Source organism: Sarcophilus harrisii, chromosome 2 (assembly GCF_902635505.1).
Source record: "Sarcophilus harrisii chromosome 2, mSarHar1.11, whole genome shotgun sequence".
In the NCBI taxonomy this organism is placed as follows: domain Eukaryota; kingdom Metazoa; phylum Chordata; class Mammalia; order Dasyuromorphia; family Dasyuridae; genus Sarcophilus; species Sarcophilus harrisii.
This window is the reverse complement of record NC_045427.1, coordinates 167,067,268-167,088,142: the sequence shown is the minus strand read 5'-3', so window position 1 is coordinate 167,088,142 and position 20,875 is coordinate 167,067,268. Positions and strand designations below refer to the sequence as shown.

General features: G+C 34.8%; 1 protein-coding gene across 1 annotated transcript in view; it reads right to left on the bottom strand.

The window, feature by feature from the left end:
• Positions 1–6,397: 6,397 nt before the first annotated feature.
• The window catches only part of LOC100915038 (mortality factor 4-like protein 1), a 61,468-nt gene continuing 46,990 nt past the window's right edge, over positions 6,398–20,875 (bottom strand). Inside the window, exon 4 of the mRNA XM_012540150.1 lies at positions 6,398–6,820. Coding sequence (XP_012395604.1) covers positions 6,398–6,820 — 423 coding nt within the window. The remainder of the gene's footprint in view (positions 6,821–20,875) is intronic.

The window sequence follows — 20,875 nt, the reverse complement described above, 5'->3', positions numbered from 1 at the left end:
CACCAGCCTGGCTTTTTCTCCTCCAGAGCTATTTGGGTCCAATGGCAAGATGTAGGTCAGAATAACTGGAAATGACTCGTTATTTGAAGTTTCCATAGTTTCTCATAGCTGAGTGCTTTGCAAAGCACTTTTCAAAGAATATCATGTCTAAGTGGTAGATCTTGGGAGATATTCCCCAAAGCATAGTTAACAAGTCTCACTTTGACTGAAGCAATCAGTGATTAAGACTAGGTAAGAATTGAAGCAAAGAATGACCTTTTTTACCTAGTTAATAAAAAAAAAAAATCAAATGGGGAGGGGAAGACTTTCAGAGTTTCTGGACAAAAGGATCATGAGGTTAAAAGCCTTGCAACTTTTTTTCTACAACTACAACATCTTTCTGCTAGCTCAGATCATTTGGGATCCAGGAACTCTTGCTCCTCCACTAATGTCCCTATATTACTTGGGCAGAGAGATTATATATGTTGCTTCTTCATTGCTATCATGTGCGGCTCTGATTGTTTTCTAGAGAGTTGTGGTGAAAAGAAGACTTTAATCTCTTTGCTTCTCTATCCTTTACCACCCCTACTCCTATTGGCCAGGGTCTGCTCTCATGATTTTCTGGAAATCACTGAGTGATTCTCAAATCAAATCAACAAATGTTTAGTAAGTACTTATTATGTACTGATCATTGTGCTAAGCATTGAACTCTTACAGGTCCTATTCAAAGGGATGGTTCTGAGTCACAATGTCCCAGGCTAATTCAAATTATCCTCAGATACTGAGATTTAATTACTCATTCTTCATGAGTTGTCATTGGATAGAAAAGTACCCAAACCCCAGAGATATCTTCAACTCAGTAAGGTATTAATGAAGTTATCACATCTCCCTCTTTTAACTTTATCAATTTAATGCAGCTTCCCTGATCATTGCTTCTTACTTACATGAGCTAGTTCATATGGTTGTTTAAAGGATAAAATGAGTTGTTATGTGAACTGTTTTAAAACTATAAAACATTATATAATTGTGAGTTATAGAAGTAATAGTCATCATTGTTGTTACTATTTCTACTGACAGAATTGAAGGGCATGCTTGAGGATAGGACCAAAGAGAAAAACAATCACTTCCTAAAGGATATGTGGTCTCAATCTCCCAGAACTCAGGATAACCAAGAAAGGAGAAAGGTAAAGAAAGATAGTTCTCTCTCAGAACAATGAGAGAGAAAACTATAGGAATATGCATAAATAAGTATATAAAACAGAGGGTATTTGTTGTGAGGTGTCTTCTAAGGGAGGAATATGTGTTGGTGGTCATGGTCCTGTTGGATGTGTTGCCTATAGGGAGGCGTTTATTTTCAGTTCTGACATGTAAAAGAAAAGCAATAATGAAGGTAAACACTGAGGACAAAGCACAAATTAGAAATTCTGTACAGAGAGTACACTCATTCTTTGGGCTTTCCATAGTTTCTTATAGCTGAGTTCTTTTCAAAGAATTTCATGCCTAAGTGGTAGATTTTGAGAGATATTCCCAAAAGCATAGGTTAGTGGAAGAAACACTAATATGTGTTCAAAAGCTCTATTAAAATCATGTACTCTACATTGGAAGCATATTTCCTGAATGGCAGAGGAAAGTATACTGGATCTGGCCTTAGAAAACTGGAATTGTTTGACTTTTGTTTAGACAATTAAACCTGAGTTTCAGTCTTCTGAGACTCTTTGAGATGAGTTAGAAATCAGGAAATTTGATTTTATACACTAGCTGTGTCATTAACTATGTGATCTTAGGCAGATGAATTGACTTTTTGGGTGCTAAGTTTCCATATCTGTTAAACGAGAGATTGCCTTTAAGATTTGTTCTAGTGCTATAATTATATGTTCTCTGAATGGTGAACATGGTGGCTTGATTGCAAGTATTGATTGCACTATATTCCAGTTGGCTCTCCATGGATGATCTGCTTGACAAAAGTTATTTTTCCAACCTCATTTATTTTATTAGAATGTAATAAACCTTCATGGACCTACAGGAAGGAGAAAAGTATGTCTTTTAAACAAAAGCAGCCCTTATGATTAAAAATGCAGCATTTCTGAGCTCTTTGAGAGCATGTAGTATAGATATGGCAAGATTTACTAAGTAATGGAATGTTTCCTTAATTTATTTGCATCTCTTAATTCAACTCAACTTGTTGTGGAAAGGTTTGAATGGGGAAGATCTCAATGTGATATGATCAGTGTCAGGAATTCCTTCTGTGGAAATTTCCCACTAGTGCAGATCTATTCATCTGCATCCATCTGATTCATCTGTAACTTATAGATTTAGAAAAAAAAAAAAATTTGGGGGAAACATGGAAAGGTTAAATGATTTTGTGTAATGCAGTCCATGTAGTTTGTAGGCTACATTTCAAACTAGATCTTTCTGGCTCTAAGATTTGCTCTCTATCTACTATGTCATGAAGTCTTTCCTTATTCAAGGTGGTGGTGGTAGAGTCAGTCATAATGATAATGAAGAAGGGATTTTGGTAATCATTTCATTGCCTTGGGTTTAGCCCCCTGCTAGTTGTAGTGGAGTGTATGAAATAAGTCTTTTCCTCAAGGAATTCATAATATTGTGGAGAAGAGATATATACACATAAAGCAATTAGAGAATAACATCTGGTGAAGCTTTTCTAATACAAGATATTTCATGTAGAATGATGAGCTAAATTGAATACAAAATAGATAGTAGGTGGGATTTGTGTTTATTTTAGAACTAGATAAATTAAAACTCAGAAAAGTTAGATGACTATTTAAAGACACAAAATAAGTCTGTGGCACAACCCAAAATAGGACTCAGGATAAACATCTGTCTTGGACAGTTTAATCATAGATCTGTTGGAAGTTGGGGGATTGAACTGGACTGTTCTCTATATATTGCATACCAGTTCTTGGATTAAGGGTTCTTATAATTTCTTAGGTTTGCCTGTTTTTCTCTCCTCTGGCACCAGTTCTTTGTCATATTACAAATAATGGGAAGCCAAAGCAAAAGGAGGGACAAAATCTCAACTCTTATACCCACATATGTTTGCTTCATGTTTCGTGTGAGTATTATATACAACTTAATTAAAAATTCTATCATAAGCTAAAGATTCTTAGGCCACCTGAGGGCCATATTTCATATGTATGAAATCATAGCTGTGAAATGGAACATTTTTTCCCAATGTGAGAAAGACCCAGAACAGCTGTTATAGTGTTTGTAACAATCTTGTTGGAGAAAGCAAACAACTCAATTGATGTCATAATGTTACCTCCCAAGAATCAGCTTTGTGTTACCAACTTTTAGAAAGTGCTAGTTCAGAAAACGTTTTAGGCAATATGTTTTCCTTCTTTTTTTTTTTTCCTTCTTCTTCCCTTTTTTGGTTTTCTTATGCTTCAGAATCTTATTAAAAAACAACTAGTACAACAACTACTGTCAAACCCCCAAAATGATAAAAGAAGATAATATATATGATTTTAATGAAAAGTGTATCTAATAATCAATAAAGTCATGAATATTTCTTGGTAAATTCTTGTGTGACAGTCTTCAAATCTATTAAATATAAAGGCTGTATCAGTCATCAATCCTATCTTCCTCCTTTTCTTCCTGCCTAGAATGTGTTGATTCTTTAAGAGAATTTACTGGACCGGTTGATTAATTCAAGGGTAGAATCTAACTAGTTCCCTTTCTACTACTTTCTACTAAGTACTAAGTACTCAGAAAGATAATGTAAATGACCACCACTTTTAAGAAGAAAATAAGCCTGAATATTCCTATTAAGATAGACCTCTGGAGGGTGGGAGTTGGGGGGAGGAAAGTGATTCAACTTCATTGGTTAGAATGTTATTTTGAACCATTACTCCTTAAGTATTTTTTCCATTCAAAACCCTACCCTTGCAATGATCCCACTGATTGGGCAAATGAAAACAGAAATGGACCAGAATTGTTAGGACTTTGATCCTAAATGTTTTGCTATCATTAGTGGCATTTTAAAATTTCTCTGTGCTAGTTTCCTCATGAGCTAAGTAAAAAGACAAACCTGATCTCTTAATCTAACTCTTAATCCAACTTCTGAATCTGTCATTATACTTTTAAAAAGTACAAGATTAGGGGGGTGGAGTTGGGAAAAGGGACAAAATTTAGAAATATGTAATCTGTAGAAAGAGAAAGAAAGATAATTCATCATGCACTATGTCACCAAATGCAAGCTTTCTTTTATGAATTGTTGACTATTAAAACCTAAAAGGAGAATTACAGTATGACACTTGTGAAAGGAAAAGAAAACCTTTAGGCACATAATAGTAGATTACAATCTGTATACTTCTTTTGAAATTGAAGAACACACACACACACACACACACACACACACACACACACACACATACCCTTTCTACTTTCCCTTCCTTTCCCTTTTCCTTTTTTAACTCTTCCCTTTCCTTTAGTTTTCTCCTTCTTTCCTCTTACCTTCCTTTTCCTTTCTTTTTCTCCTCCCCAACCAGTTTAGCTCAATGTTGTCTAACCCTTCTCTATTTTCAGTGCCTATATCAGAGTTCCCCCCTTTACCCTTTTTGTAAGTCTTCTCTACTCTGACATATCAATTTTCCATTTCTAGGTTTTATTCATTATTTTGGGTAATTATAAAAGATCAACTTGTCAGGGTGCTTGGGGCAGGATAAAAAATTAGAGGGGTCAACTGTACCAGCAAAGCCAGGTTAATTCTCATTCTAAATATGAAGCAGCCAAATTGAATGCTCTGTATAGCCATGCAAAGCACATGACTGAGGAATTCCATTAAAAGGCTCAGACACTTTTTCCAGGAGCTGAGAATATATTTCATCCGTAAAAATATATCAGGAGGAAAAATAATATAGATTCAGACTTTTACCTACAAATTAACTTCCTAAAATATTCTTACCAACATATACATTTTTCATGTAATCCTGGAAATCCAGAAACAGGATATTTAATACATCAGATCACAGAGAAGTCTTTAGACTACTCCATCCTATATTCTGTTGGTCATTGAAAAGAACCTATGATCTCACTAGTGTGACAAAATCTCATTAACAAAATTTCTTTTATAAATCAGCAATAGCTCTTCAGCTGATAGTATTAGATACTTCCTTGGGACACTGAGAGGTTATTATGAATTGCTTAGAATTACAAAATTAGTAAATGGAACAGGTGGGGCTTGGATCCAGTCTTCCTAATTTTAAGGCCTTCCTCTATCATGCCTCTATTAAAATGTAAGTCACTTAAAAATGAAATAGCAATAAAAAATTTTTTTATGTGATCTCCATGGTATATAACAAGTTACTTTGGATAATTCATGATTCTTTTTCAATGTATCTTCACCCCATTAAGTGTTTTCTTGAGATTAGGAGGGTTTTTTTTCCCCCAGCAACTCATATTTATAAAAACTTGTAAGAGAACTTTGAAAGAGCAATTTTCCTAGACATCTGCCAATAACAGATGAGTGTTTTTCTTCTGTCACCTACTTATACATTGGAATCAATACAGAAAACATCATTAATTGGAACATGGAAATACAGCATGTGGAAGAGAAGTATAGTCACATAGCAAAAGGGGGCAGATAGCCAGCCCCATGTACCAGAAAACCCACCATATTTTTTCTTAGTTAAAATGGCAATGTTTTTAGCACTAAAAATCGCTAAGGTTTTGGTCTCTGAGCATTAGCACAGTACTGAGATTTAAAAGCACAGAACCCTAAAATATGTATAACATTTGGGGGCAGCAAAATTAATTCTTTTTTGGTACTTTAAAAAGACCTGTGAAAGAGGAAATTTTCTAGACATCTGTCAAAACAGAAGCTAACTTTATTCCTGTTGTCTAAATGTATATTGGAAACAATACAGTAAACATCAGAATAGACCAGTTTTTGGAACATAGAGATAAAGCATGTGGAAGACCATTGATGTTACATGGAAAGAGGGGGCAGGTAACCAATCCCGTTGGTCAGATAATCCAACATACCCATACCTGGTTCAAATAGCAGTTTTTAGTACTAACAATTGTAGTCAAGGCCTTTGGTCATTTGAGCATGACCTAAGTTCTGAGGCAGAATGCAAAGTAAACCGAAGTACACACTGTGGTCATTTAGGCAGGCAGGAAATGTTCCTACTCGGCATTGCAATGTCTATGTCTATTATTGCAAACACTAGTTACTCCTCTGTAAAGAGAGAAGAGGTTTTCTCCATGGAAGTAGCTAATAGAAACAAAGGAATAAACAACAACCCTGAAACAATGCAAATACTATAGAGGAACAGATTGTTTTGACAAAATATGGGCCGACATACCCAAAAGATAGGCTCTGAAAAATGCTGATCTGGCAGGAGCCAAACTCGCCAAGTCCTCATTCAGATTTTTGTCCCTACTCAGGACCCAGCTGTTAATCACTGGCTTCTGTAAGTAGCTGAGAAGGATTTCTGGCCAGATATTCCAGGAAATCTTGTAAATGGTTCATAAACATATGAATGCTGCTGTTATTCAGAGGACTGCAGGCCAGCACAGAGCCCAGTTTTGGGAAGAGGTGCAAAAGGTGGGCACTGCCAGAGATCTGGGACATCTGCAAAATGGGGAAATGGGTCAAGATATCAGCATACTGAGATCTCTCAAAATCATAGAGCAGCTGGGTGGTCAACAGCAAGTCAAAGTACTCCTTGATCACAGCCACTAGACCATCAATGACATACTTCTCATCAGTGAACCAGAAGTTTGGCTGGAAGATGGCAAATGTGGTCAGAATGTTATCAACGGTTTTCTTGGCTGGCACTTTGAAGAGCTTTTTCGTGAAGGTCACCAGCGACCAATCCTGTAGGAACAAGTTCTCCAGGACTATGGGCAGGTGGATCTGGACTTCCCAATTGTCTGTGGGGTTTTTTCCTAGGCCCCAATAGCATCTGTGTCTCTCTGTAACCTACTGCCTCTGCCTAGAGGAAGGGCCTTATCCATCCCCCAGAGAGATGGCATCCTTGAGCCCCCAGCGGTACTGGTAGAGCTCTATTTTTAATTTTGCAGATCAGTCTCCAAAATGATAGTTGCTTTACTAATAGAATTGAGTCTAGATTTCTGATTTTATTGATAGAATTTCGGGTAAAAGAATTCTTTATACCTTTGTAGGTTGGTACTTTCTCTGCAACTTATACATTTTAAAGAAAATTTCTAGGGGTATTGAAAGATTGTCACTTTCTTAGAATCACACAGCCAATATGTGTCAGAGATAGTACTAAAACCTCCATCTTCCTTGGTTTTGAGGTCAGTTTTTGAACTACCATTTTGTGCTAACTCTAATAATTATTAATTAATCAGGTTGAATAGTCAATAAATTTGGAATTTTGGAAAACTTGAGTTTGAATCCTATATCAGGCACTAGTTAATTATGTGACCCAGGGCAAGTCATATAATTTCTCTCTGCCTCAGTTTCCTTCTCTATAAAATGGGGATGTAAGCTTTATGAGGATAGGGACTATTTCATTTTTAGATTTATATCCTCAGTACCAATTATACTGTCTGGTACATAATGGGCCCTTAATAATTTTTTCATTCATTTAATATCTCATGATATATCTTCTGGGCAAGTGTTCATTGGTAATATATTGCAACCTAATTTAGTCTGAAAAAAGTTCTTTACAAATAACCTTTGGGTGACCCTTAACATGAATATTTCAGAGATTTGGATACTCTGTGATTCAGAGCTATAGTGCATCAATAGAAAAATATTAGTGGTGAAAAGATGGGTTTATGTTTCAGGGAGAAATTTAGAATCATAGATAGGGTGTGAGGATCACATATTCAGAGTTAGAAGAGACTTCAGAGGCCATGAAATTCAACCCTCCAATAAAGAAGCCATGACACAATGAATTTAAGTCATTTGCTCACAGTCCTTCCCACATGAAGCATCTGCAGATATGAATTCAGGTCTACTGACTCCAGAGCCAGCACTCCTCCACTGTGTCTTACTGCTTTCAAAACTCCTTTTAATATTTATGAATAATAAAATTATTATTATCATGTGATAATTGTTATCAGATGACATTATTGGCCCATTAATAAAGAATGTGCTTTAAATTGACTTGCAAGTCATAATGATGGACTTAATTGTTGTATCTATACATGCTTTTATCCCACTTTTGACCAGCTGCAGTTTTTCAAAAGCAATCTGGTTTGTGGTCTCTTCAGCCCTGTTCATTGCTTTTGATGGGTAGGTAGAAGATTTAATGGGAAATTTAGGTACTTGGATCATAGGAAACATTCTTTTTATTTTTGTTTCTTATTTTGAACTTGACAAATGTTAATAAACAGGAACATTTTCATATATGAAGTACAAGAAAAGAGGACTCCATATGAAGTATAAATCATTATTATATATTATTTTAAAAGTACAAATTGTTTAATACAATAGTATCAACATTACCCTATCTTGTGTCCCTTTTGGAACTTCTTGTTTTCTCCTGTGTATTTCTTGAACATTTCAGAGGCACTTTCTCTGCCTCTCTGTCACTTTGTTTCTCTGCTCTCTCTGAAATTATATCACCACTACCCCTACTCTGCTCTCACAATTCCCTCTTTCAAATGAAAACCTTTATGTGTAAAATACACATAGTCATGCAGATCAAGTCTCCACATTAGTTTTATCTCATAATCTAGATCTCATTATAAGTACCTACAATTCATCACCTTTCTGCCAAGAGACACATAGCATGCACATTCTTAGTTCAATAATAAACATTCAAATTTCATATAATCTGTAACGCATCAAACACATGGGCTACCAGAAGTTAATCATAGCTCAGAATAAATATAAAACTACTGACAATAAGTCCTTATAATAAAAACAGGATCTTTAACCATAATCCTAAAAAATTAAGATTTACAGTTATTCCTTGAAAAATCATGGCAATGGATTAATAATCAATACCTGCCATAAGCCCATAGGGACCAGCCTTCACAAAAACAGACATTTTAAGAGTTAGAAGGAACTTCAGAGGTCACTTAGTAGAATTTGTATCTATATAAGAATCCTTTATATATCATACCCAAAGGACTTCACTACTTCTTGAAGTATACCTTTCCTTTTTTGGATATCTTTAATAATTAAAAAGGCTCAGGGACAGCTAGATAGCACAGTGGGTAGAGCACTGATAGAGTCAGGAGAACCTAAATTAAAATCTAGCTTCAGACACTTAACACTTTAATTATATGATCCTGGGCATGTCACTTAATCTGAATTGCCTTGCCCCCCTCCAAAAAAAATAATTAAGAAGTTTTTCATTTTTCTTTACATTAAGCCTACATTTATCTCTTTGTACCTTTTACCTTTTTTTTTTTTTTTTTTTTTTTTCTTTTTTAGCATTTTTCTCTTGGGAGACAGAGTAAGATGAATCCTCTTCTTTGTGTAATCATCCAAATACTTGAAGATACTCATTTTACCCAATTTTCTATAAATCTTTTCTTCCCAAACTTGAACATTCCAAATTCTTTTGATTGATCTCAAATAGTATAAAGTTGAGGCCCTTAACTGACCTGGTTGCTCTTCTCTGAATATTTTTAGGTTTAGCAATGTCTTACCTAAAATGGTGCCTAGAAGTGGATAGAATATTCAAGAAGGGTTTAACTAGAAAAGCATACATTACTATTTCATCTCAAGTTTTGGGCTCAATGGAGGATTAGTTCTCATTAGCTTTCTTGGCCCACATTTCATGTTATTGGTTCTTTTGGGATATGAAATCCTCCAAAAGGCATATATATTCATGCACGCACACACACACACACACACACACACAAACACATATATGTAAATACATATATACATAAAAAGATAGATATGGATAGTAGATATAGTTATATATAGATATAGATATACATACATACATATATATATATATATATATATATTTAAATAAGCTGCTGTCTATTGAGTTCAATCCAATTCAAGAAGCATTTGTTAAGCACCTACTTCATGCTAGGTATTGTGCTAAGTGCTGAGGATACAAATAAGAACAAGAAACAGTCCTTGCCTTCAAAGAGTTTATACTCTAATAGAGAAGATAACACACAAAAAGAAAATGAAAATCTGAAAGATGGAAAAAAGGAGGGGCAGAGGATGAGAGGATGACTAAAGAGAACCACTATTGGGGCTTCTATTTAAAGGAAAGTTTTAGGAGGAGTTTAATACTATACCTTCTAGTCCTTCAGTCAAAGGGAAGAAGCAACTGAGAGTCAGGTGACAAAGTAGCATAATATGAATCATTCTTCATGGTCATGAGATTTCTGCTAATCAGCTCAGGGGAGTTCATGTTGTTCTAAGGAGTCAAACCCAATACATAGGCATTACTTTCCCACTAAGTAAAGTTGTTTTTTAGAACCTAAATATAATAGGTCACATTTATATTCATTATATTTCATTTTATTAGATTTAGCTTTTAATTTAGTCTTTTGAAAATTTCCTAAAATTTTATTTTATAACTGAGTTCATTAATTAGCCTCATTAATATAAGGCTATGCAGGCTTCCCAAAAAGAAAAAGAGAAAAAGAAATTTTAAAATGCTGTATTTTCTGCTCTCTCAAAGTAACTTTGCATTTACCTCTGCCTCAGACCAATTAACAAGCTACTGTCCTCTAGGAGGAAAGAGTTGTGCAATAGAGAAAACTCTACTCCTCATGGAGAAAGAGAGGGCCATAGCAGAATTACACTTACTGCTTTCCAGGTCAACAGAGGGCAATATGAAAAAGTTAAAAGAGGAAGACTTTGGAAGTTCTGAGTTTTGAAACCTTACCTACAACTACTGGTCAGGTCAGGTCACAGTTCCTAGTCATGTCCTTTATTATATAGATCCAAGCCTATTCTTTAGTTTACCCAACAAATCAACAAATATTTATTAAGCACTTACTACATGCTAGGCATTATGATAAGCACTGGGAATATAAATTTAGAAGAGAACATTCCTTGTCTTCAAGAAGTTTACATTCTAATGAAAAAAAAAGGAAACTGAGAAGTGTGGGAGGTAAAGTTCCTATAGTTGGGGAAATGGAAATGATAGAGAAAGAAGTTCAAAGACTCAATAATAGAGCCTGGAGAGTAATTCCAGAGAGAACATGACTGGCCTGTGACACATTCCTTAAAATGGAGGTTCCAGGAGAAACTGGGCAATCAGAGGAAGGAGTTCAGGGGCAGAGTGAACTTCTAGGATGAGAAGGCTTCCCCAAGATCTTAGTTTATATTCTATGCTTTTCTACTGAAGGAGAAAAATTCAAACCAAACTACTCCTGCTCTGTTAATGGGCAGAAAGTTGCCAGCTCAATAAAGTCCACATGGTTCATTAGGAAGTACAGTTTTAAATCAAGAGAGACCTGGCCCTTAATAAACAGAAATCATAAACTTCAATTTGTGCAGTTCCAGGGATGACTACTAAGCTGACTGGTGCCATTTGATGGAAAAGTGCTCTATTTGTTCTTCCCACTTTTCCCATTTAACAACTAGAAAATGTCAGTTGTTAACTATGATTTTACCAAAAAAGGCTAATGGGGGGACATCTTTATTTCATGTCTTCCTATTGACTAGTAGGTTAATGATATCTGTTATTAAGACTACCACATCATGGCTAACTCTTAACATATAGCAGCAGACAGATTGTGTTACACTATTAGATGATTTATAGACTGTTTATACCGATATTCTGACACTAATAAGTAATCTTCATTCACTTGGTTTTTAATGTATAGAATGACAAACTGAGCATTTTTTGTATGATTAAGCATCTCACTTAGAAATCTTCAGTATATCAGGGCTTTATCTAATCAGTATAATTCTGTCTTCAAACAAAAACATCCAAAGTAATTTAAAATTGGAAAACAATTATTTTCTGTTTGGAATGTTTCCTGTACATCCTCAATGGCAAACACCTTTAGCAAGCATAAATCACCCATTTTTATGCCTTATTTGTTATAAACAGAAGGTCATAAAACAAAGTTACCTTTGTTCTTAGGTATTTTAGAGAAATTTTATAATTTTAACACATATGTGGGAAATACTTTGTTGGAGGAGGAGACTTTGAGGTGAGATGTAACTCTACCAAATAAAATGCTTAAAAAAATCAATGAACAATATGCTCAGTAGGTTCCTTTATGATCCATACCTTTCAGTCAACTAGTCACTGAAGAAGTATGGTCTGTTGAATATTTTTTTGAGAAAACCTGCCTAGCCACTCCTTTTTCAACTGCAAATGGGTTTTTTTCCCCAGATAGCTTGAGAATTAATAATTCAACATTGTGTCACCTTAACTATGAACCTCTTCTGAGTACACTTGGTCTAGTCTTTGCTTCTTTAGTATCCATTCTGCTTAGTCATATAGTACATTAGAAGTTTAGATTTAAGAGTCCAAATGTCAAGGCTTTCACTTTCATTGATTCAATAGTTTAAAATAGTTTAAATTTTGAAGTATCTTTTCAATTTTTTCTCTGTTATCCTCCATCCAGTTTCATACTTACATACTATTATCAGAATTGATTAGATTTCTTGCCAAATTTTTAATGCATCTATCTCTTTGCTGATATTTGAGATGTTTTTCAAAATTCTTCTTTGTAAACTTTATGTATGAATCTTTATTCTAAATCTACATTTCCATTTACAACTTTAGTTTTGTTCTTGATAAGGAGAACTTGTTTGTTGGTTATGATGATTTCTATACTTTTTTTTTGTTCTCTTGATTGTGCCAATTAATGATTTACATTGGTTCGATCTCCTTAGGAAATAGTTATAACTAGTGTTGATATTTGCTCTCCAATCCTTCCCCTTACCTTTTTTTCTTTTTGGCATCAACAATGTTTAAAAATAATTTAGGTTGGACTTGTTTCAATTGCATGTCATATCATTTCACATTTATTCTTTCTTCTGATTTGATATTATTTTGATCTTTTCTCTAACAAGTCAATGATTTGATTCAGACATGACTCATATAAGTAACTAGTTATTTCCAGTTGTTAATATAAGAAGAATTTAGTTTTTTCTTATTTTATTTGCTATTTACTATGTCTGATTAATTCCAATTCTCTTCTTGAAATATTCATGATTTATGGATGTAAAGTTTCTGCATAGTTTTATTATTTATACAAGATTCTATTTAATAAGCACTTCTCATAGTATATGATTTACCTCTAAACCTAAAGATATCATAAACATACCTCATAGAGGTAGGTTTAGAGGACCTGTGGTTTTTGATGGACTGAGAATGACTCAGAGAGTTAAAAAGACATTTTTTTTTCTTTTAGTGTTATAACCAGGGCAAACCAAGTATTTTAGGGATATACAATATAGAAAAACTGATATCCTTGAAAAATCTAGATAAAAAATAGATGCATTCTTATTGATGGAAGAGATTGTTTGTTACAGTAGTCTTCACAGATTTTTTCCATTTTTTCTGCCTACAATCCATTAAAGAATTTCACAAAGGTTATGAATTTTATTTTAGGCAGTTTAAAAATCTGTCTTCTTATTACTTAATTACCAAACTTGTTGATGATTAATTTGGATTTAGATGTGGTCTCTAATGATAAAAGGGTTTGATAAAAGGAACTATAGATTTATATATGGTCATTTCTTTATAATATAGTGACCAGTGAAAGCTATGTGGCAAGTTTTGTTTTCCTGTTTATTCAAAGCTAATACATGTTTAAATCTTAGTTGAGTTATAGTCTCAGGTACTAACTAAAGGCAGCATCCAACCTTCTCTCTTATAGCTTTGCTGATATCTCAACTTCCTCCTTTTAAATTTTCCCTAGAGAAAATGTTAGAAATAATAAGCCTTATACCAATTGGCTCCTGAGCAGTCTATTGCTGACTTAGAATGAGAAAGAAAAAATAAGTAAGTAGAGGATGGAGAAGGGGAAACTGGACTGAAATTTTAGATCTTCAGATCTTCACAATGTGATATCAATATTTTGTCCATTCAGAATTCCAAGAAGATTTTCCTTTTTTGTTCTGATTTTTCTCTCCCAAAGTGATTCATAAAGAAATATATGGGTTTTTTAAATTAATGTACCTGTATAACCAGGAAAAAAGAAAACAATTTAAAAAAGAATTCCAAGAAGATTAGTCACATTCATATTCTAAAGCCTATCTTTGTGTCATGAATTCCTTTGGCAATCTGGTGAAGCTTATGGACCCCTTCTCAGTCTGATGTTTTTAATATATAAAACACACAGGACTGTCAAAAGAAACAAACAACTGCCTCCCCCAAACAGCAGCAATAAAACTCCCCAATTATATTGAAATAAGTTATTTGTCTGTCTGCCTATCTATCTATCTACCTTAAATTTGCAAAACTCATTTCAAGAATCCTTTTTTTTTAAAGTATGCATTTTCTGATCAAATTTTAAATGTCAAATTATCTTTTGTCTGGAATTATTCAGACCTTTGATTTCTTTCTAATAGGATGACTTCCCAGAAAGCTGACAATAATAGTTCCTTTCCTTTAATGAGGTCAAAGTGCTATATTAAGAAGAATAAAGGCAGAGATTCTTAGAAAAAAATGCAACAAAGCAACAATCCAAAACATCACTGACTAGTAGTATAATTAATTTTGCTTAAATTTAAGGTGATCCTAACATGACTTTCTGTAATAGACTGGCTCCTCTGTCCCTGAGCATACTATAACATTAAAAATTGCATGTGTGAGGCTAAAAGCTTCTGTTTGGATTCAGTTCCTCACCTTAGGGCTTAACATTTTATCTTGCCATTGTAAGTAGCTGGTTGAATGATGATAAGGTCTCTTGCTCTCTTTCTTTTTGGCACTATTTCTTGCCTTTTGAATGCCAAAGGGAGTATAGTTCTTACCAAAATATATTTCAGACCACAGGGCTTAGGTTTTATAGCATTCTTTCAAAAGGATAGGAGAACAACTGTTTTTATGCAAAGTTAGAAAGGAAAAGGGGAGAGAAAAAACATGACCATGTATGTAGTTTTAAAGAAGCAGTTAGAGCAGCCTGGCAATTTTGAACCTTCACTGCTTTCTGCCATAGCATATATACTTTCCATACATGCAATCTGGAGTATTTACTACTAGAATTAAAGACATATGTGAAAAAGTTCAAAATTTTCTAGGGTGAAAGTTTTTTTCCCCTCCTTTAATTTAATGAGCTTGAGTCTCAAAATGAAGAAGTTACTCCAGAAGAGTAAATTAGGCAATCTGGAAAACAGTATTAATTCTTCCAGATCACCAAGGCACTAACCTGCAGCTTTCCTTTAATATTGACTTAGTCTTTCTCCACAGGGATATAGGCCTACTTCATATCAAATTAAGTCCACTCATTCATTTTTCTGCAGAGCCATAATGAACCTAAGGCTACCAGTATTTTGCCTTTGGGTGGGAATACTGGAGAGGAAAGAGACTAGCATCCATCATCTTTTTTCTCTTCTTTTCTTCCCTTTCTTCTCTTGTCTCCTATCTTTGCCTCTTTTCTAGTTTCTTCATTCCAAATTCAGCTGCTGAAGAAGTCTATAAAATGCAAATTAACCTTGGCAAATGTAAAAAAGCATCTCATAAACTCAAGCTGGGGAATGAAGGGAAATTTTTTTGTGTCAAGTATAGCAAGGAACCCAAGATTTTCAGAGCTGTCCCTATAATCTTGGCATAGGGTATTGTGGTTTGAAGGGAGGAAGAAGTGACATTTCTAGTCTAGTCTCTCTCCACCTTTCTCAAGGGGAAATTTTCATTCCTGTCAGGAGGAGAAGCAGAAAGTTGGGCAGGAGGCTACTCTGTGCTCTCATCAGAGAGAGGTGATACTACATTAGAATTATATCTGTCTACTTCTTTAGATATTAGTCTGAGAGCTATGATTGGGTTCAGTCCAACTTCATCATTGGAGAGAAATAGAAACTCAAATTCTCTAATCTCAGGCTTAACCCCTTCCTGCCAAATGCAGACTCCCACTTCCTCTCATGTTTTCCCAGTATCGTTCCTTTAGCAACCCAAGTGGGATTGGCTTTTTATATTTTCCTTCTTGAAGCTGAAGGCACCTGAAGTGATTTAAATCTTCACAAATCCTGAAGAGAAGTGGATGAGGGCTGAAACTCTCTTGTTCTCACCCATTCCATCCCACCCCTCATCCAGGACAGGACATCTATCTCTGCCAGTGAGGAGAGTCCCATGTCAATGGACTTTGGGACAGAGTCTCACCTTAGGATGTGATTATGCCCATTTCCTGATCTTCAGAGGTTTATAACTGGGAAGTTGTGATATCTACTTCAAAACTTAATTATTTGATGCATCTGTGATCTCCAAAATATGAGTAATGTCCTTGCTTATGAAGTTCTTAACATACTTAGTCAATAAGCTTATATTATGTATTTACTATGTGTTAGTAAGATGGCTAGATGGCAGAATGGATAAAGTGCTGGGTCTGGGATCCAGAAGACCTGAGTTTGAATCCAGCCGCAGACATTTAATAGCTGTGTGATCCTGGGCAACTCACTTAACCTTGTTTACTTCAGTTTCCTCATCTTTAAAATGAGCTGGAGAAGGAAATGGAAAACCACTCTAGTGTCTTTGTCAGAAAAACCAAAACGGGGACACAAAGAAGTGGACATGACTGAACCTAAACAACTGTTCTAAGTGCTACTGATGCAGAAGACAATAACGTAGTCCTTGGTTCAGGAAGTTTTGGATATGTGAACATTATTAAAATTAAATGATATAAGAGATGTCATAAGATATAAGATTGATACATGCCTTGGGGATGGAAAAAGAAAAAGCACAATTGGAGTTTAGGGAATGCAAGGAGAAAGTTGGTATGGTAATGTTAAGTAGACAGGAGGATGTGAGCAGGACATTCAAGGTAGGGAGAATAGTGTGAGCCAATGGGCTCAGGTGAGATTATAACAGCTAGGCTTCAGATACCAACCTGCTTCAAATGGAGAATGGTATTGCAAGATTACCCAGAGACTTGGATGCCCGAATAAAAGACTTGGCTTGCTTTCCATTTAGAAATAGAGAAGCCCAAGGCAGCTAGATGGCACAGTGGATAGAACACCAGCCCTGAAGTCAGGATTACCTGAGTCCAAATCTGGTCTCAAATACTTAACACTTCCTAGCTGTGTGATCCTGGGCAAATCACTTAAACCCAATTGCTTCAGAAAAAAAAAAGTTAAAAAAAGAAACAGAAAAGCTCTGGAAATAATAGAAATGGAGAACCTCTCTCTGGAAAGGTTAAGCAGGAAAGTTACAGGGGCACAATGATGTTCTAGAAATTCAATTCAACAGACATATATTAAAAGTAACTTCTGGTGGGGTGTTGTACCGAGGATACACAAGCCCTAGTCAAAGATACCCTACCCTTAATGAGTTCATATTCTATAGTAAAATTAAGTGATGGAGAGGTGCAGTATGAATAAGAGAAGAGAGAGACAGGTTAAAGGAAGAACAGTTAAGTTTTTTTCCATAAATAATATGAGTTGAGAGCAAAGCCTACATTGGCACCATTACAAAGGAGAGAGAAGACGTAACAGCACATAATATGAGGAATTGATGACATTAGTAACTTATTTGACATAACAAGGAAAGGTCAGAGGATTTAAATATGGCTACAAGGACATTTTAAAGTATAGCTAGGGACAGAGACTTAAATCTATGATAACTTTGATAAAAGGGAATTTCCAGCCGAGGAAACTCTGAACCATTTCTAACATTAGAGAATTACCTAGAAGACTGAGAGATTTAGTCACTTTTCCAGACTCACACTTAACCAATATGTATCAGAGACAAGGTTTCAAAATCAGGTTCTCTTGGGCAGTTCTCTTGTCTACCTTTTACAACAGCCTGTGGACCATATTTTGTCAACCCATGGACATGCTAGGACATGCTGCTTCATTTTAAACCTAGATTTCCAGGAAAATTATACTATTGATAAAAATAGAAAACCTAAGTAAGCCTGTTTTGTAGATAAATGATGACTTGTGAGATATGTATTAAATTAAATTTTCTTTATAAGAATTGGACCCAGAAAATATAAGAAGTTTAGACGATGCAGTTGAAAAGCAATGTTTCAAGTCCGTCTCAAACATCTTAATTTATCTGCCAAGCAACTAGTTATGTCTTTTGTTTGATATGGCATAATAAATGAGATGATTATATAGGACACTTTGTAAACTCTGAAGCATTATAAAAATGACTTATTATTAGAAGTTGTAGTTTGTGTTGCTGGATTCTCCCAGGGACCAAACTACTCCCTGGAAATGTTAGGCATTTAGAGACCCTTCAATCACTCAAGTTATTTTTGAATATCTTAACAGCCAACTATTTGGACAGACATTTGCATGTTTCCATAATGGTGCTCCCCCATGGAAATATTTGGCCATCCTAACGGCTTAATGAAAAAATGTTTGCTTTAGCTACAGTGATTGAAACACTGGCTTCCTGTAGTAGCAAATATTTTCTTTTGGAACAAAAAGGTTTGTCTGTTAAAGTAATACCACAAGGCTGCTACCAATGTATTCTTTCCCCATGGATTTGGTCTTCAAAAAAAAAAATCTAGAGAAATCTGTAAATCCTACTCCTGACTCATAGATTTTCTCAGATTAGTTTTATATTTCTCAAACCTATTGGAACAAAGACTGAAATGAATTTATAGGAGGAGAGGCAAGAGCTCTGATATATAAAGTAGAATATCCTTTTTAGGAAAAAAAGAATTTTGACTGTCCTATGTATATTTCAGATTGAGGCTAATATGAAATTAATTGGATTAAAAAATAAGATTGTTATTAGGTCATTGACTTAGTGGCAAAAGTCTCCAACTCAATGCCGCCAACAATTTGGCCCAGAGTTGTGATTCAGTGGCTTAGTATTTAATCTGCATATATTTGGTTATTACTTCTTTATGTATATGTTGTTTCTGCCTGTTTCTGTGTGTTGAGGGGATGATTACTTGATTTCTGTCAAGTGATTGACACATAGTGAGTCCTTAATAAATGTTTGTTGATTAGAATTGAACTTCAGTCATTATAGGAAAAAATTTAAAAATATTATTGAACCTATTGTCATTTGGCTCCTTTCTAATCTTTCCCAACCTCTTTGATATTTCTGATGTTTAGAAGGACACATGAGTATCAACCTTTGAGGATAAAATCTTCAAGAGACACTTGCCTCATTCTCCTTTCCCATCAAATTCTCTTTTTCCTACATATGCAGCTGGGTGGTACAGTGAATGGAGCACTAAACCTGGAGACAAGAAAGCTGCAATTCAAAACTTTCCTTAAACACTTTATAAGCTGTGAGATTCTGGGGGACTCATTTAATTTCTCTTGACTTTAGTTTTTTTTATTTTTAAAATGGGCATAATAATAACAGCATCTATCTCCTATACTTCTTGTGAGGATGTAATTCAATGTCTGTAAAATGCTTTATAAATGTTAGCTAATATTATATTGTTATATAATATTACTATTAAGTTTCATATAAGCCACTTACTAACTATATAGCCACAAGTGATATATATATATATATATATATATATATATATATATGTGTGTGTGTGTGTGTGTGTGTGTGTACATGTGAGATTCATTGTAATTATTTTTCTGAGATTTTAAGGTTCATTGGAATTATTATTATTAGATAAAATGGGGTTGATAAGACTACCCTTACCTATATCACAAAGTTGTTGTGAAAATGTTTTTGACTGTAAAGTATTATTTAAATGTAAATTCTGTTGAAGTCCAATTTTAATACTTCATTCAGGGATAGAGATGATCTTAGGGTCATGATGATCTCTTTGGCAAGCGCTATTCAGCACAAAAATCTCCACATATATTTCTAGTAACAGATTGAACCTATCCCTAGGGGTAAACCTATTTACAGAGACTCTCATTCCCAGGGGGTTGACCATTACATAATGAATTTTTTTGGTTCTAGCATCCCACTAAATAAGTTAAAACATAAGATATGTGGCTAAATATTCTTTACAAATATTCTCAGATCATATGGACCTGGATCCATTGTGGGAGTTGGGGGTCAGTTTTTCTCTCTGGATCTGCCTCTATACCAGAGGTAAACTAGAAAGAAATCTCTAAAGCAAAACTTTTGCATTGCTCATATCAAGGGTTTCAAATGGGGATATGAGTTCCCCTCCTAGAACAGTTTTCATTGTATAATATGGGTATTTGCTATGGGGGTAGCTTTTTATTTTCTCCATCACAGAAACCACATAAGACTCAAAGGACTCAAAGGCATTTATGAACAGATACAGGAAACATAAAACCTTCAAGTAGCCCTTTGCACTAATTATTCTTTGCCTGGAAGGTAAAGACTTTTTGTGAGAATGTATTCACTTCAGTTCTGTACTATCTGAATAGTTTATAATGATAGTCTTGGATGGCTGGAAAGTCCAGATTTCAGGGCCATACATATTATGGCTTCAGTTTTACACCTGTAGGTTTATATTACTGTCTATTCTCTTTTCCTTTGAGAAATGTTTGCTGTTATATAAATCTTCCTATAACTGCCCTTTTCAGAAATTTAGGAACTCTGGCCTCAGAAAGGTAAACTCTTGGTTTAAAATTTGCCATCTCTCAGAATTGATATTCACTGACTTGCCATCAGAAAGGGAAAAATAAAAGCAGAATAAGACATCAAGTATTTAGGAGGTTTAGGAACTCAAGTCACAGGCTCTCCAAGGCAAACCTGTGCCTTTAGTCCCATGTATTTCTGCTATGAATTACCATTGTTTCTGGAAGTTTTGGTCATGGAGAAAGGTTTTGTGTTTCACTTATTACTATAAACTCAAGGGAGAGGGAAAAGGGACCTCAAAAGTTCGAGTAATTTCAATTATTTATTTTTATAGGACACAGGTGTTGGAAGATGTCCCTTCTGCAAATTCA